At 60.5% G+C, this 17,135-nt stretch overlaps 1 protein-coding gene across 1 annotated transcript in view; it reads left to right on the forward strand.

Annotated features, from left to right (window-relative positions):
* ADAMTSL4 (ADAMTS like 4) overlaps positions 1–16,567 on the forward strand; it is a 32,860-nt gene extending 16,293 nt beyond the window's left edge. Inside the window, exons 3-6 of the mRNA XM_024210824.2 lie at positions 6,860–6,929; positions 11,532–12,337; positions 13,261–14,599; positions 16,281–16,567. Coding sequence (XP_024066592.1) covers positions 6,860–6,929; positions 11,532–12,337; positions 13,261–14,599; positions 16,281–16,535 — 2,470 coding nt within the window. The 3' untranslated portion in view covers positions 16,536–16,567. The remainder of the gene's footprint in view (positions 1–6,859; positions 6,930–11,531; positions 12,338–13,260; positions 14,600–16,280) is intronic.
* Positions 16,568–17,135: the final 568 nt, after the last annotated feature.

Below are 17,135 nucleotides of genomic sequence, written 5' to 3' on the forward strand. Positions count from 1 at the left end.
GAGTACTTACCCTGCTAGCCCCCCGGAGCCATCTCAGCGGGTGTCTGTCTATTCCCATTAGCCCAGCCCAGCTTCAGGATCAGGCGGATTCAGTTCTGGCTCAGCCCCTCGGTTACGTGCGGGATGACGCGTAAACCACACAGAGCGTGGCGTGGTTCCTACGAGCCTGGGGGAAGGTGTGGGGCTGATGGGTAGAAAGCCCGTCCTTTTACTTGTCAGCTGAGCCAGCGAGACCGAGGGTCTGAGACATAACCAACGTGGGTCCGCCCGCTGTTGAGGCTGTTCCCCCACCCCCAAGGGCAGAAGGATGCTCGCAGCCGGCTGGGTTTGCAAGGCAGGGGTCCCAGCTGTTCACAGGGAATTTTAGAACATGGATTGGACACACAAGCCGGCCGGGTGCTAAATGCCTCTGGGAAGTGAGGATCCGTCCTGGCTCCGCGGAGCGTAACGTGAGGGCCATTAACAGACCAAAAACCAGGGTGAAGGGAAGAAGGTAAAGATCAGGGGACGATTAATAGGCTCATACGGCCACTTAGAAAGCGCTTGATCCAAAGCCCATTGAAATCACGGCAGCTCAGTCGGTCCCTGGGGCTCTGGATTGGCTCTAGGGCATGGACAGACGGTGGTGGCTCCCCTTTAAATCTCACTTCTCATAAGGTTTGCAGGGGGAGTGAGTTTTATGAGGGAATTGGAAGTGAGGCCAAGGCGGTGGCTTGGCAAACAGTTTTGGGGATAGTGTCCTATTATGTAGGGGCAGCCTAAAAGACTGGGTACGTGCCCCCGTCTCTCCCTCTGGGGGCTGGTGCAGCTAAAGGATAAAAGCCCACTACTGTTGCTAGCTAGTGGAGTTGCTGCTGTAGCGTAAGTCTGTGCCGCAGTTCCTAGGTTTGATTTTGCTGGTGACCTGTGGTGGCATCAGTTCTAGAACGGGATGGGGACGTGAAAGGAGACCGGCCCGCACCAATGTATTCGCATCGTTGCCGTGACAAGGACACAAAATGCACCGAAAAGGGACCATCAGCGACCAGCGCGGGGGTGAAGCGAATTCAGCTCACTTCTGCATCAGGGATGTGGGAGCTTCCCTGCCCCGAGCCCCTGGTGTCCAGCACAACGCACGTCCCCGCGAGATGAAATGGGCAGCCATGCCTCCGGCATTGCTCGGAGCAGAGGGGCCCATGGAGGGGCCGCGGATTAAGCTAGAGCCAAGAGACTGCGCCCACGGGGAGCTCCGACGCCCAGCATCCCACGCTCCGTGTCAGGCCGAGATTGAGCACCACACTGCATGCGGGGACCTGTTCGCTGGCGAGCTCCATGCTCAGCGCCTGCTCCTGTATGGCCTGATGCTGCCCCAAGCTGGGCTGGTCGGCTCCACAATGTCTCCTGGTGCTCAGATGGCAACCCAGATAGTGTCCGCTGGGACGTGGCCTTCCTTGCCCACATTCCTTCTCCGCTAGCTCCCTTCACGTTCCTGGTAAATGTCGTGAAACTTCCCCGGACAGCCTGGAGTGCCCAGCTCTAGCCAGGATGGCTAGCAGAACTGGGGCCAGATCCTCAGTAGATCTCTGCTGAATCTGAATCTGCACGGGTGTAAAAGACAGCACAGGCTGCCGGGCAGCGGAGAAGGAGACCCAGGGAGTGTCTGCGAGCCGACGTCCGTCTCTGAGCCTGACTCTGATCACACATAAATTGGGGTAAATCCAGAGTGACACCATTGTCAGTAGATCAGATTCTCAGCTGATGTATATTGGCTGCAGCTTCATAGACATCAGTGGAGCTGCACCAGTTTACACCAGCTATGGATCTGGCCCAATATGGATTTAAACTAGTGTAATAGAGAAGAGAATTAGGCCTCCTCTTTTTCCCGTCAGCATCCAGGCGGCAGAACAGAAGCCTGCAGGCTTCTGCGTCCAGCGTGCATTTAATTAGACAGCTGCAGAACACAAGTTGCAACAGTGTTTCCTCTTTCTCAGAGACCAGATTCTTCTAGCTAGTTGGATGAGTTCTGCTTAGACCCTGTGCTACCATCCTGAGCTGTTTAACCCAGGAGCAGCCGGATTGCAGGGTCGTGTGAGCAGCAGCGGAAGGGCTGGTGCCTGAGCGCGGAGTGGAGGTACACGGGAAATGTTCTGGCATTGACTTTCTAGTAGGAGTCCTGCTACGGGACCACGAGTCAGTGCGTCATGAAGGGAGGCATGTCGCGATCCGACATCATCAGCCATTTGGGACACGTGAACAGTTTCCGGGTCAGACTCTGAGAGGCAGAGATCTCGGCTCCACATTGAGGCTCGAACCAGGGTGGGCCCAGGGTGCTTCTCAGGCTGGGAGCAGATGAGACGCTGAAGAAGGTGCCCTCTCCAGGGGAGTTCAGGGCCAAGGGCCGTGGCTACTGAATTCCATCCCTGCCGAGGCGGTGGAGCGGCTCCTCGGAGCTCTCTCGAACAAGCCGACCTTTCAGACCACGGCTCGACACGCCTGCAGCTCCCCGTCCAAGCCGGGGGAAACAATAATAAACACAGAGCGCGAGAGAGTTCATCTGTGTCGACGGCGCTTGGAAAGACCAGCAACCTTCAGCCCTCTTAGCTTGCACCCGGCTTCCGGCTGGGATCTGGGCTTTGCCACCAATTCACTGCCAGAGACCATTGCACGAAGCTGAATGAGATCTAACAGGGGGGATAGAGGGGACGGTTCGGTTGGGATGAGAGCCCCAGGAAGTCAATCTGAGGCTCTGAATTTAAGACTTTAATCTGAATCAGAATTAGAATCTGAATCTACTCCGAATCCAAACTTTTAATCTGAACATGAATACATTCCCCAAGGGTGGAGGTGTATTCGCCAGCCCTGGCAATTTTAAAATCGGATGTTGTTCTAAAATCCATGCTCGAGTTCAAACTGGATTGAATTCAGGGCAATTCTCTGGCTTGTGTTGTATGGGAGGGCAGACGAAGGATCCCAGTGGTCCCGTCTGGCTTTAGAAGCTGGGATCCGGTAATCAAAAACACACATCTTCATTTTAATCTGAATGAATCACATTTGAATCCTGCATCTTAATTGGAATACATTTAAAATGAATCGTTACTGGAATCAGAACTTGGTTCTTAGTCTTAGTTCAAATACATCTCATGTTTGCAGGGCCAGCCCTTCATCTTCATTTGAATTTAATAATTTGAATCGGTGTTTTAATAAATTTGATCTGAATCTTAATCTGAACTGTAATTAGAATCGCAGGATATTTTAATATGAGTTTTAGAGCTAAAATGTCAAGAGTGCCTAAGTGATTTAGGAGCCTATTTTTACATTGGTATTTAAACTCCTAAATCAGTGAGGTTACATCTACACTGCAAAGAAAAACCTGTGGCACTGAATCTCAGAGCCTGGATCAATTGACTTGAGCAGGGCTAAAAATAGCAGTGTAGACACTCCCGTTTGGGCTGGAACCCGGGCTCTGAAGCCCAGTGAGAGGGGACGATCTCGGAGCCCAGGCAGGAGCATCTACACTGGTGTTTTTAGCCATGCAGTGTGAGCCCCACGAGCCTGAGTTACTTGACTTGGGCTCTGAGGTTTTCCTTTGCAGTGTAGACGTACCCTTAGGTGCTTTTGAAAACGTTGCCCTGAATCCATTTAATTGGCATCGGAATCACTCCTTGATCAGACTGATTTTAACCCAGCACCCTGAGCTCTGGATCCCACATTTGCTGGGCTCTCGCTGCGGATGCTTCCCCGAACAATTGAGCAACGCAACCGCCTCAGCTCCCTGGGCTGCCTTCAGGGCCACCGCGCTGCCGCCAGCTCTCGCCGGGGGAAAGACGGAGCCTTGAACTCGGCTTGGTGGGCGGATGTGCAACTCCTCCTGGAATGTCTGCGCTGGTTTCGTCCGCCATCAGAGACCTTGGATGGGGGGGTTGGATTCCCTTTGGGCAGAGCTTTTCCGGTCTCCTTTGGACGGCGACTTTTCCCCTAGTGCTGCCTGTGGCCACTGGCCATATTCCTCCAGTCTGAAAATATCCCGTGCCCTTGGCCTGTTGGCCTGGCGGAGCAGGGCTGGGCTGGGCTGGCTTTCCCAGGCTGCTGGCTGAAGGAATGCTGTGGAAGATGTACCCTCTCCAGCTGGTTAACCCCTGGGGCCTCGGCCGGCTCCCGTGGTCGGGGTGTGCGGAGGATCAGGGGTCTCGCCCCGCATTTCCCAGGCAGAGGCAGCTCCGGGCCAGACACCACGGGCAGGGCGCTGGGGCTGTGTCCAGCCCTCCCTTGGCTGCAGCAGGAGTCACAAGCCCCCGTCAGCATTCCTCCAGACGCTGGCCGAGAGCTCGGTGAGGGCCCCTGACGCGTGACGTGGCCTGGCCCAGCCCGGGTTTACTCTCCAGTCACCCACGTAGCTTGCCGCTCTTGACATCCCCTCGACGTGTTTGCTGCCTCCCCGGTGCCATTTGTGCCACCTGGGTGTGAAACCGCACGATCCTTTGCCCGCCGCCCCTTAAACCCAGCCTGCGTGCTGCGACCGCCCCGCTCGAGTCACCCCGGGCGCCGGATCCCCCCTCTGTTCCTGGCAGGGCTGGTGGATCCTCTGGCGAGTCCATAAAAGGGTCAGGAATTCCAGACCCCAAAGAGCAAATAATAGGCTGGGAGGGGCCCTAGCCCTAGATCTCCCATCGCCGCCCTGGTAGGTGACTGATCGCCGCCTCCCTGATGCTGCTTCTCCCAGGATTTCGCTGGGGATGGCCTCTCCACGGACCCCGGCCTAGCCCCCGGGGCAGACACCACTGGGTCGACGGAAGGATTCCTCCATTGACCCAGCTCCAGCCACTCGAAGAGGTGGGAGAAAACCTCTTCCCTCGCTGGTGAGATAGTCTAGACTACAGTGCTACAGCTGCGGTGCCGGAGCCATGCCGCTGTGGGGCGGATGTACCACTCATCCTGCTGTCCACGGGGCCTAGACACGGGCTGAGGGTGCTGTCAAGGAGCAGGGGTCTTGGAAGAACGGGCACTGATTTACCGTTCTATTGCCCGTATTCTCGTCTAGCTTCCCCCCACCCGTCTTTCGTCTAGTCACCATGATGATGCCTCGCCTGTATTTTATGTCCAGAGATCTCCAAGTGCTTTGCAAAGGAGGGTGATAACCTTAGTCCCATTTTAAAGAGGGGGGAAACTGAGTCACGGAGCGGGGCTGTGACTTGCCCAAGGTCACGTGGCAGTAGAGCTGGGAATAGAAGGCAGGTCTTCTGGCGTGCTAGCCATGAGGGCACGGTGCACTCCCGCTCTCTTGGGAGGAGCGGTTGGCTTTGTAACGTCCAGCCAGCCAGAGACAGGCACTGGGGCAGCTCCCCCCTCACTGCACTGGAGCTGCGGCCCCCTCCCGCAACCCCCGGGCGAAGATGTGCTGTCCAGACTGGCCCTCGCTCTGTTATGTTAACGCTGCAGCCGCCCCCGGCTGACTCAGGGTTCACGAGCAGTTCTGCTTCGCGTTTTCGTGCTGAAAGGAGTGAGGGGGCTCTTCCCGGAAGGGGGGGGGCTTTGAGCAGGGACGAGCGGGTCAGAAAGATGACGAGTTGCTATTTTGCTGTTTGGAGGAGAGAAAAAAAGAGAGAGAGAGAGAGAAGATGCTTGGCCAATTTATGTGAACTCATCGTCCGGGAGGAGAGTGGATGACTCAGGAGGTAGCAATGGAATATAACTAGGTCACTGGTTCAAATGGGAGCCCCCGTTCAGATAGTTCCAGGGTGCATGGGCAAGGGGAGGCCTTTGCTGGTCTTGGTTTGGGCCCCCCTCCAGATTATTCGTAGCTCTGTATGCTCCAGGGTGACTTTGGACGTGGTCATTAGGAAAGCAAACTTTGCCTTCCCCCCGCTTTGAATTATTCAGCAGTGATGCCCCCGGGAATTGGGATTACGGGACCTTTTCATCTCCAGGGTGCTGGTTCGTCTCTAGTGCTGGTCAAGGAGCGTGGTGGGATTGGGGTAGGGAGCTGCTCGCTACGCGGATGCCGGTTCAAACCCCGCCTCCCCCCTCCCCCAGGCGGCTTGGGAATGGGAGGTGGCTCGAGGCTCCGGGTTCAAATCCAGCCCAGGCTGTCAGCGACACAAAATTGTCGCCAAACTGTTACTGAGTTGGAGGTGCTTTTCTGAGTGCCGCTTCGAACGCTGGAGCCCTTGACAGGTTTGTTATCGTAGGGTTGCTCATGGGCATACCGGTTTGTTGTTTTCCGGTTGCTCCTGGGCGTTGGGGCTGCCTATACAGGCTTGTTGTTGGAGGGTAGCCGGTGAGTACAGGGGCAGCATGCGCAAGTTTATTATGGTAGGGTTGCTGGGGCAGGATGCTTTGCTTTTATAGTTTCCCAAACTCCAAGGCCAATAGGGACCGTTGTGATCCTCTAGTCTGCTTTGTTATTGTAGGGTTGCGGTTGAGTGCTGCAGCTGTGGGGGTTGCTTGGGAATGCTGGCGGAGTGGCCACAGCTTTGTTATTGTAGGGTTGCTGTTGAGCGTTGGAGCGTTGGCGCTGGTGGAGGAACAGGGGCTCCTAGCCACAAGGCAAGAAAGCATCGCTGTGATTGGTTTGGGTAAAATCTGTACAACAGATTACCCGGGCCAATAGCAGAGATGCAGGGGGGGGGCGGCCCGCCGGGGGGGGGGGGGGGGAGCGGGTAGACACCCCTGTGTTACCGTGAAGAGCAGATCTGGGCACCTCTCCTCCTCCTGGATTTGCGTGTGGAACAGCCACTGAACATTAGCAGCTGGGAGGTGTTGGGATAAAGGGGGGCTGCCCAGGAGAGCGAGGGGTTAACGGAGACCGAAGGGAGCAGGGCATTGGAGCAGCAGGGTGGGCACCTCCTCTTGCTAATGGCAGCGTCTCTGGTTTTCTCTCCAGGCTTTGCGTGCCTGGACTGGCCCTGGCTCTGGCCCTGCTGACGGCCCAGCTCTGCCAAGGCAGCAGGAAGGTGAGTCACCAGACCAAGGACCTTACAGCGGGGCAGGGGGGCGGGATGGGGGGGGGCGGCTTGGGACGCACAGAGCCCCTCCACGAGTGATCTCGCCAGCCCCAATGTGTATCGCCACCTCCTGGAGTCACAGGCCTCATCACCAGCTAAAGAGCATCAGGGAACCTGGCTGGGGCGTCCCTCTTGGGGTCTGCTGCTGGGCTAATGGGGGTAGACCCCGGCCCCCTCCCCCGGACCCGGGCGGCCCCGCCGGGCTAACGGGGATAGACCCCGGCCCCCTCCCCCGGAGCCGGGCTGGCCCCGCAGGGCTAACGGGGATAAACCCCGGGCCCCTCCCCCGGAGCCGGGCTGGCCCCGCAGGGCTAACGGGGATAGACCCCGGGCCCCTCCCCCGGAGCCGGGCTGGCCCCGCAGGGCTAACGGGGATAGACCCCGGCCCCCTCCCCCGGAGCCGGGCTGGTATGCTAGGCAGGGTTGGTGACCTCAAGACCTTTCTCCTGGAAAGCACTGGGGAGGTGCCCCTAGGGGGCGCTCTCCCTTCTGTGGGGGTGACGCCAAGCGTGCTGGCTGCACCTGGTCACTCACAATCTCCTGGTGCTTTCTGGGGTGTTGTACTGGCCAGTCCCAACTGGAGGTAGATGGTGTTCACCCTCCATAAACCTCCCTTGGGGCTGGGTATGTTGTACTCCAGCACTACGTTGCCTGGGGTGTTGCTGTGGGCTGTTAAACAGCTGCCATGTTCTGCCCCAGAGGTGGCTAAAAATCAGGCAAAGCAGGAGCAAGTTGGAATGGTGGGGCAGGGATAACCTCCTGGGGCCTGGTTTTCAATGACGCTGAGGCTCCTTTATCCTATTCAGGCAGGAAACATTCCCCTGAGAAAGCCCTCATCCCGGGGCCTCCCCTGGCTTAAGCATCCGGCGCTCGCCCTGCTCCCAGCCCCCCACATAGGGGGTGGATCTGGGACTTTGCTCGAGCACATTGTGCTCTGGCTAGTCTCTGCTTCCCCCGGCCCATACGAGGCTGTGAGAAGCAAAGCATGAGTTAGAGCAACCTCAGGGCTGCTCTAAATTACACCGAGGGCCAGGCAAGGCCCTGTGTGCAGGGATCACAAGTGTAGTGGAAAGTCACAATGTTGCCAGAGCAGCTGGGGGGCGGGGGGGCCTCCGGGGTCAGGACTCCTGGGTTCTATTCCCAGCTGGGAGTTGGGGGAGATGGGGTCTAGTGGTCAGAGTAGGAGGGGTGTTGGGAGTCCGGACACCTGGGTTCCATTCCTGATGCTGGAAGGGGAGTATAGTCTAAGGGTCTGAGTCCCTCCCCCCACCCCCCGATCCCATCCCTGGAGGAACAAGTAAAGATCAGGCCCTGGGTTAACCAGTAGCAGAGGAAGGTACAGAAACAAGTGGGAGAAAGAGGCTTAAACTTCGCGCCAGATTCTGCCCTGGGATTTGCATACGCCATGGGCACCGAACAGGGACAGGAGCGCACCAAGTGAGCGAGATGGGCAGGTTCTCCAGGCAAAAGGCCTCTTCCTTTCACCAGATTCTCCCCCTGGGGGGCTCTGCGGGCAGCCTGCATGTCAGGGCTGCCTGTGGGCTGGGGGAGAGGCCGGGGCAGGGGCGACGTGTGTGAAAACACAGCGTCACATCACGGGCAAAGTCCATGAGAAGCGGGATGCCGGGGGGGAGGGGAGCTTCCGAACCACCGTCATCGAGGAAATTCCCAAAGAGCCGAGCCAGCGCAGAGTGTCCTCCCTGCGGCCTTGGTATGTTGCAGCGAGCGCTGGCGGGGGCAGGAGCAGCATCGTGTCCGTGTTAGGAGTTTACAGCCCGTGAAATCAGCAGCAGTCTGGGCTGAGGGGGAAGCCGAGCGCTCTGCGGGGTGGGGTGGTTCTGTGTGTTTATCCGGGGCAGCGTTGGTAACCCGGCCGTGTGTTGCAAAACGGAGCTTTCCCTGGCTCCGCCGAGCAGTCCCCGTCCCCCCCAGCCCTTCCTGCGCCAGCATCCTTAGGAACCAGAGGCCCCCGAGCAAAAGCCAAGTCGTGAGCTGACGTTCGCCCTTTGCCCTGCGCGTTGTGCAGTCGGTGAGCGCCACACGCAGCCGTTGTGATCTGCTGGCGTTCTTCGCCCGCTTGGGCACACGGCTGCACGAGGCGCCAGCAGTCGGAGGATCAGGCCCTCGGCTGGGGGAGTTTGGGATTTGGAGCGGCGGGCCCTGCTGCTAGGGGTGTGCGGCCGAGGCTTGGGGACAGTGGAGCAGGGGCTCTGGGCGTCACTCAACAGCTGGCTGTCATCCTGCCTGTAAGCACCCCGATGCAGCCATCTCCTTCACACATGGTCCCAGCGTTCAGCTGTTACTGCCTCAGGGCAGGCCGGGGGTGAGCGCCCTGGAGGCGAAAGGCTCCCTATCTTGCTCCCAAGCCCCGAAGTCAGCCAAGTCCTCGCATGCAGAAGCAACCCAGAGAAGAGCTGCTTAATAATCCGATAAAACGAGCCCTAGCTCGTCTCACCAGCAGATCTCAAAGCGCTTTGCAAAAGGGGCCGGGATGATTCCCCACTTTTTACAGTGGGGGAAACCGAGGCACGGCCCGGGGCCGTGACTTGCCCCAGGTCACCCCGCAAGCAGTGCTTGGCCTAGAACCTGCGTGCCAGGCCAGCGCTCTGCCTACTAGGCCACAGGATTACGGTAGCACCGAAAGGCCCCGACTGGGCACTGCAGAGTGCGAGACAGTCCCTGCCCTCTTGCTCACAGCCAAAGGGGAAACTAAGGCACGACAGCCAGCCACAGTCACCCAGCAGGTCAGTGACAGAGGTGGGACTGGAGCGCTGTAAGCAGCTGCCCAGTGTCCTTGTGTGAAGGGGCAGCGGGGCTGTATTGGCAGCTACGCTTCCGAGTGCTGGAAAGGCTCTGAGGCAACGTGGGCCAGAGCCCCAGCGGGCGTAAACTGGCTTCGCTCCAGATCGACGCCAGCAGCAGACTTGGCCCTCAGCTCTCAGCCTGGCTGTGTCATTCCTTGAGGTGCCGTTGTTCTTGGGGAGGAAGGAGAGGGGGCCCCAAACCTTTCGAAATCTCTTTCCCTCCGCCCACCTCCACTGCTTCTCCGGCCCGGGAGGGGGCAGATGAAAGTGCCGGGCGCAGGGCGGCCGGGTCCCCGGTGTGGAACTCCCGGCCTGGGTGCTGGCGCTTTCCAGCGTCCCTGGAAATGAAAAGAAAAACGTGGGAAATTTCTGATGCGGACACGGGGGCCTGGAAGGGCTCGTGGGAGGAGGTTGTGTGGCGGGGGCTCTAGGTTACTGGTTTGAATGCAGCCTGGGGCATTACAGGGGGACAGTCATTACGCCCATCTGGAGCTGTTTGCCTGCATGGAATGAGTTGCTAGTTCTCAGCCTAGGACCAGTGTTGCCGAGTAGTAGAGTAGGACTCAGGAGACCCAGGTTCTACCCCTGACCTCCCCTTGCTCTGCCTCAGTTTCCCCATCTGTCAAACGGTGATAAGATCCTGACCTGCTTTGCACTGTGCTTTGAGATCCCTGGCGCTGGGTAGAGCGCTTTTCGTCAGGAGGTCACTGATGCTTCCCCTGGAGATGCTGAGCCTTAGAGGAATCTCCTTCCATCCTTTCGATGAATGAGCTATAAAAAAAAATATATAGCCCCCCCCAGTGAAGCTAGGGGGCTGCAGCTTGATCCGAGCCACTAGAGCAGAGGTCCCCAAACTGTGGGGTGCAGGAGGAACGTTTGAGGGGGGCAGCGGCAGTGCTCCGCTTTGCACCGAGTGGGTTTAACAGCCCGCCCCACGGTACCTGTGCCCTCGTTAAAATCCAGCCAAGCACTATCTGTCTCCAAGGCACTCCTGAACCAGGCCAAATATTTTGGCAATCGGTGAGCACGTTCGTTTTCTTAATTTCCTTTTTTGGCTAACGATGAGCCCTCCAGGCCAGGGGCCTTTGGGATGTTGTAGCGAGGAGGCGAGAACAGCTGGGCAGCGATAAACTCCCCAGCCTGTTCCCCACAGCTGGGCCCGCCCCGCCTGGCGTGGGATCGTCCCTCTGTCTGAGGCACCCGGGAGAGGCCAGGCCAGGCAGAGCCAGCTGAGGTGGGGGGTACGGGGAAGGGCCCTGCGTTAAGCAGCAGGGACACAAAAGGAAATGCTTCCTGGGCAGGTCTGTGCCCCTCAACCCAGGCCACTTCCCTTCAGTCCCGTCTTTTGGCTTCTCTTCCCCCTGCTCCAGTCTCTACCCAGGTACCAACCCTCCTGCTGCCGGATCCAGGAGGCTCTACCTGCCCAGATCTTTCCGTCTGTCCCAGCCCCAGAGACCTGGGCCAAAGCTGCCCCTTGGGCACCCAATGCCACCCCTGAGCCCTGGCTGCTGGGTCAGGCGTTAAGCTGTGTCGAGGGGGTGAGGCCCCTGGTCAGATGCTCACGGGGTGGAGGTGGGGGGCTGAGCCCACGCCAGTGGAGTGGATGTCCCCTGCTGTTAAGGGCCATGGCCAACTGGAGGATGTGAGACCCCAGCTGGTGCGGCAGCGTCACCTCGGCCTGGAGCTGGGGACAGGCCCCTCCTGAGGAGCCCCCCAGTGACCAGGCCGTCTCCTTGTGCCCTTGCAGGTCCCTCAGCGGACGTCCCGGCAGGTGCCTGAGGAGGACGGAGCTGGAAACCAAGTGGCGGGTGCCTGGAGCAGCTGGGGTCCGTGGTCATCCTGCTCCCAGCCCTGTGGGGTGGGGGTCTTGGAAAGGGTCCGCACCTGCCTGCCCCCCTATCAGCGAGCCCCCTGGGGGGGCCCTCATGGCCCACACACATACGCCCAGCCCCTGTACCCACAGGAACGAGCCAATCCTTACCCGCCCCGGTCGTCCTACCCCCTTCACACTGACGGGGAATCGGGGGCGCCTCTCTCCCCACCGGGGCCTGCCTTCCCCCTCCACAGCGACTCTGCCCTCCCCCTCCACAGCGGCCCCAGCCACACCCGGGCAGCCCCCCCTCCCGCCCGCTACGGGCCCCCGAACAGGTACATCCGCCACGAGTCCTTCCCCTCCGAGCAGCTGCCTTTGTCCCCGCTGCGGGATGCCTCCTCCACGCACTCCAGCCGCGGGAGGGACCCAGCCCTCGCCCCCAGAGCCCCAAGGCGGGAAGAGGACCCGTCCGGCAAAGCAGGCGCCTCCAGCCGCGGCCTGGCCCACTCTTCGCGTCGGCTGCGCCACCCGGACGCTCCCGCCACCTCCAGCCCGGAAAGGCCCTTCAGACGCCGCAGCTCGGCCCCGGCGCGGCTGCCCGCCCAGGACTCACTCCCGCTCTTCAAACCCGAGCGGCGGGGCAGCCACGAGGCGGGCGGCGCAGCCGGCAGCTCCCGACACGCTGCCCTCGGGTCCAAGTGGGCAGCGTCCCCGACGCAGGAGTCCCGCGCTGCCAGGAGGTGAGAGCCAGGGTCCCCTGTGGCACAGCCTGGGCTCGCGACCTGGGCGGGGGAGAGGGAACCGGCTGGCTCGGGGCGTTGGGTAGGTGCCATTTGTCCTCCAGTCAGTGACTGGTGTGCGGGGATCCCGGCACTGTTCCTACTGCCCTGGTCTCTGCTCTGAAGGCCCCCTCCCAGCTGGCAAGCTCGGATCCTAACTTCCATAGGCGCCAAAATACCTTGGAACTGGGCATGGAGACCAAACCACCCGTGTCTGCACGGTGGGGTGCGGGCCCCGTCACTGTCCTTGTCCACTCAGGGCCGCCCGTCCGGCAACGGCCCCCAGGGCTAAATCCACTCAGAAACTGAAAAAGAGTCAGCTGATCCTCACGCGCTGCCTGGGCCTCATCACCAGGCTGTTGGGGCACCTCGAATGCACTTCACCTCCCAGCCCCTCCACGAGGCAGGGCTGTTAGCGCCATTGGGCGGATGGGGAAACTGAGGCACAGATGGACTAAGGGACTGGCCCAAGGTCACACAGGGGGTTAGAGGCAGAAGTTGGAACTGAACCTGGATCGGCTTAGTCCCAGGCCTTAGCTCTAACCACTGCACCCTCCTTCCTCCCGGGGGCTCTGTGCAGGGCCAAGCCTGCTCTCTCGGCGCCTACTAGCTAGGAAGCAGTGTTGTGCGTCACCTGGAATACCCCACGGCACCTGGAATGCCCCATGGCAACAGCAGGGAGAGAGCGCAGATCCTCCCAGTCCAGAAGCCTAGCCCCACCCCTGCTAAACTATGGGAGAATCCCCTTGAGCTGTGTGCAGTACAGAGCTCATGACACAAGGCGTGCCATTCTGAAGCCACCCAGTAGGCGCACTCAGGTCCCTGGCTCCCCCTTTGCTCTGTTTACGCAGGGCCTGTAACAACACGTTCCCCCCTCGTTGCAGGTCTCGAATTCGAGAGTCGATCAAACCGGGGAAATATGGCTACGGGAAGGTGCCCTTCGCGCTGCCGCTGCACAAGGAGGTGGCGGAGGGGGGCACGCCACGGTTCAAGAGACACCCAGGGCCCCCGAGCGACCAGCCACCGCCGCCCACCAAGACTCCCAAGCGCAAGGCCAAGGAAGCCCCCAGCCGGGAGAAGGAGCCGCCGGCCAAGGGCGAGCACCATCCGCACCACAAGCAGAGGAAGGCCGTGCCGGCGGAGGACTCCGCGCAGCCCCAGCTCCAGGCTGGAGCGCTGGCAGAGAACAGCTCAGAGCCGGCAGGGCCTAGGGCGAGGCCCAGAAGTGAGGGAGATGGGCCCGCTCCACACCGCCAGCCCCACACGGCCGAGCAGGGCAGCGCTGGGCCACTGAAGGCCGAGGCCACAGCCAAGTCCCACACAGGCCCCTCGGAGGACGAGGCGAGTCCTGGAGAGAATCGGGAGCCAGCAGCAGCACCCCCAGAGCTGCAAGGGGCCCGGCATCGCACCGCGGAGGGCACTCCCCAGCTGGGCCCCTCTCCCACGGAGCAGCCGTCCCTGTTTGTTGGCTGGGCTCCGGTGGCCACCGTAGGGCCCGGCGGGGGAGAGCCAACGGCTGTGGAGAAGACGGGTTCGCAGGAGTCACGCCCGAGGGCGGGTGCGCAGGCGCCCGCCAAGCGAGGAGGAGGAGACGGGCCCGGGGACGGCACAAGGGGCATCCAACAGCCTTCCCACCCTGGGACGCCCACGGGAGAGAGGGCCCCGAGCAGCGGCCGCGCCCCTCGGCCACGGGGGGAGCTGCGCCTCACGCACGAGGTGCTGAAGAACCACAGCTCCACCGTGGAGGCGCAGCTGGCGCCCAAGGGACACGGGGCAGGGGGTGGCCACAAGGAGGCGCCAGAACTCGGCCACCCCCAACCCCACTCCCACCATCGGGCCACAGGAGCACCAAAGCCCGGGCCTGAGGCCACCCACCTGGCCCAGCCAGAGGGAGCAGGCCCTGCCGACCCCCCCGCACGCTCCCATCCCCACCAGTTGGCCCGGCCCCGTGCTCAGAGACAGAACGAGTACCGCCCGGGCAGCTACGGCACCCGGGCCTCCCAGAGCATCTTCGTGGAACAGCCCTCGCCTCACCGGCTGGCAGAACCGGACATCTGGCTGCTCCACCGCGGGAACCCCGTCCAGTTCCAGGCCAGGGGGCAAAGGCCCAGGCTGGGCCTGCACCCAGGCCCCGAGGTGCCCCAGTGGAATCTCTACCACCCCGGCACAGAGACCTTCCACTGCGAGGGGGAGAGCAAGCAGTTCAAAGCCTGCAGGCAGGAGGTAAGGGCCTCCGCTTTCCCTACAGGAGCGCCGGATGCCTCCCCCTGGTGGGACTAGAACTTAGAGCCCCATGCTTCAAACCCCCAACAGGAGACTCTCCATTCTCCACTAGCAGTATAGGGCATAAGACACACAGGCGATCAGCTCTGCTTTCCTCCAGGAGAGGGCACTGCTGGGTACACACCCCCACCCACTTTATTACAGTATTAGCCACCCCATCTTACAGGCGAGAGGGGAAGTGACTTGCCCAAGGTCACCCAGCCCATCGGGAAAAGAACCCAGGAATCCTGACTCCGTCCTCCTCCACTTTAGCCAGCAGGACCAAACTATCTTGTGGGGCCTGCGCCCATTTAGCAGTAAAAGGATTCGAGTCCATCTAGGGAAGTGGCCGCTGGCGGGGCTGAGAGCGTCTGAGCTGGAAAGGCAGACGACAAGCGATTCGGTTGCTAATGGGGTTTTTCCTGCCAATTTGTCCTTTTTTCTTTGGTTTAATAAACAGTGAAAAAATACACAAATGTCAGGCCCAGCCGGTTCCAGGCGAGCCCCGCTGCCGTGCTCCGAAAGTGCAGGGCTTATAAATCACCCGTCCCGCTCGTTTATACAATGCCGGCCAAACCTCCCCCATTGGCTGGCGGGAACTCGCTCCTGTAAATAGCCATGCAGGGCTGGAGGGGCCCAGAGCATGCTGGGAGAGTTACAGGGGCTGTTGGGAAGAAGTTATTTAGGGGCCCCATTGTCTGGTGACTTGAGGTCATGCAGTTAAGGGGAGGGAGCCAGGACGTCTGGGTTTGCTCTGTGAGGGGAGCGCGTTCCAGTGGTTAGAGCAGGGAAGGGGGCTGAGCAGGGAGTGTGGATGGATGGTTAGAGCAGGTGACTGGGCGGCAGGAGTCCGGGGTTCTGTTTCACTGGTTCTCTCTGTGGCCCCGGGCTAGTCGTGTCCCTTCTCTTTGCCTCAGTTTCCCCCCGTATAACGGGACAGCCCTCTCCTGCCTCACCAAGTGCAATTCCAGGAACATTTTCCAAACACCTGGAGATCTTCACAGGGAAGGTGCCCGAGGAAGGCAAGCTCCCAGTGAGATGGCTCCCCCTTTCTGAAAAAGAAAGTGCATTCACAGCCCATAGCATCTTTCCCCCCAGCTGGGGCCGCGAGGGCTTTGCTGACTCAAGGGATTGATCCCTTCCATTGAAAGATTGTGGGGTGGGGGGTGGCTAAGCAGTAAGGGGGAAAGGGGATGGGCAGAGAGTGGAAGGAATGGGGTAGGAGAAGAGGGGAGGACGGATGCCGGGGAGGAGAAAGAAAGGATGATGAGCATTGCATGAGCAATTCCTGATGAACAGCTGCCATGGCCCACCGCAGAGGTGGCTGCATTTTGGCACTGGGTAAGCAACCTCTGTTACAGCGTTGCTACATGGCTCTTAACCAGGTGCTGCCCTCCCACCCCCACCGCATTTCAGCAGTGCACAAGTGATCTCTGTGCAGCATTGCTGTGTGGCGGGTAAAGACCTGCCATGCCCCACCCCAGAGGCAGCTGCATTTCAGATCCCAGGGTATTTGTATCTCACGCTGGTGATGGGCACTGATATAACAACACATGCCCCCACGATGGGAAGCAGTGTGGAGACCTGCTTGGCGTCTCCTAGCGCCATATTCAGCTGCATCTCAGCCTCCTTTCCCTTCCAGCCGTGCCCAGCCGACCAGCCCGACGCCCGAGCCGTGCAGTGCGCTGCCTTCAACACCCAGGAGTTCATGGGCCGCCTCTACCAGTGGGAGCCCTTCACGGACGGTAAGGGACTGGGAGCTGGTACTGGGATTCGGTGTTCCTATGGTTACAGGGGAGGGGGGAGCCCAGTGGACTCTCATTGCTCTGCCATGGCTTGGCATTCCCAGGAGGTGCCTGCGTCTTTGGTGGGCTGGCCCACACCCTCCGTGTGTTGATTGCTCGGGCTGCAGAGTTGCAGGGTGACAAGTCCTTGCTCGCCGATGGCTATCCCCCTGAGACCGTAGCCTGCAGCTGGGGCCTCTCAGCTCCCTCCCCCCAGGGCTGACAGTGGCACTGCAGAAGGACCCTGTGCTCAGGGTTTTATCTCGGGGGCTGTTGGCTGCGGCCCCTCTCGCTCTCTGGGTCCTTTCCCCTTCCCTTCCTCCCGTGCGGGCGCAGGCACTGCTCCCACCCCCCTTCGTTCCTGGTGGCCGGGTTTGGTCTCTGCACCTGGAGGACACGTTCCCTGCAGCCAAGGGGCTGTCGGGCCTGTGTACTCACACGGTGACGGATGGGCCCCAGCTGGGCCAGAGCGTGTCTGTCCTGTCTGCTCCAGGGTGACCCACGCCGACGGCGTGTCCGCGTCTCCCAGCCAAGGGAGTGGGTCAGGGAGCTGTCTGGTGGCGCTTGGCTGAGCCCAGCAAACTCGTTTCACTGGTGATGGAAGCACGCTGCCCCGCTCCCCTGGCCGAGCAGGGTGTGTGCGGGGTCTCCTTGTGGAGCCTTTCCCACCGTCTGGGTTGCTCTCTGATGAGCCGGTTAGTTCTCAGCAGGGC

Source organism: Terrapene carolina, unplaced genomic scaffold, assembly GCF_002925995.2.
Source record: "Terrapene carolina triunguis isolate 2854851 unplaced genomic scaffold, T_m_triunguis-2.0 Scaffold227, whole genome shotgun sequence".
NCBI classification, from domain to species: domain Eukaryota; kingdom Metazoa; phylum Chordata; order Testudines; family Emydidae; genus Terrapene; species Terrapene triunguis.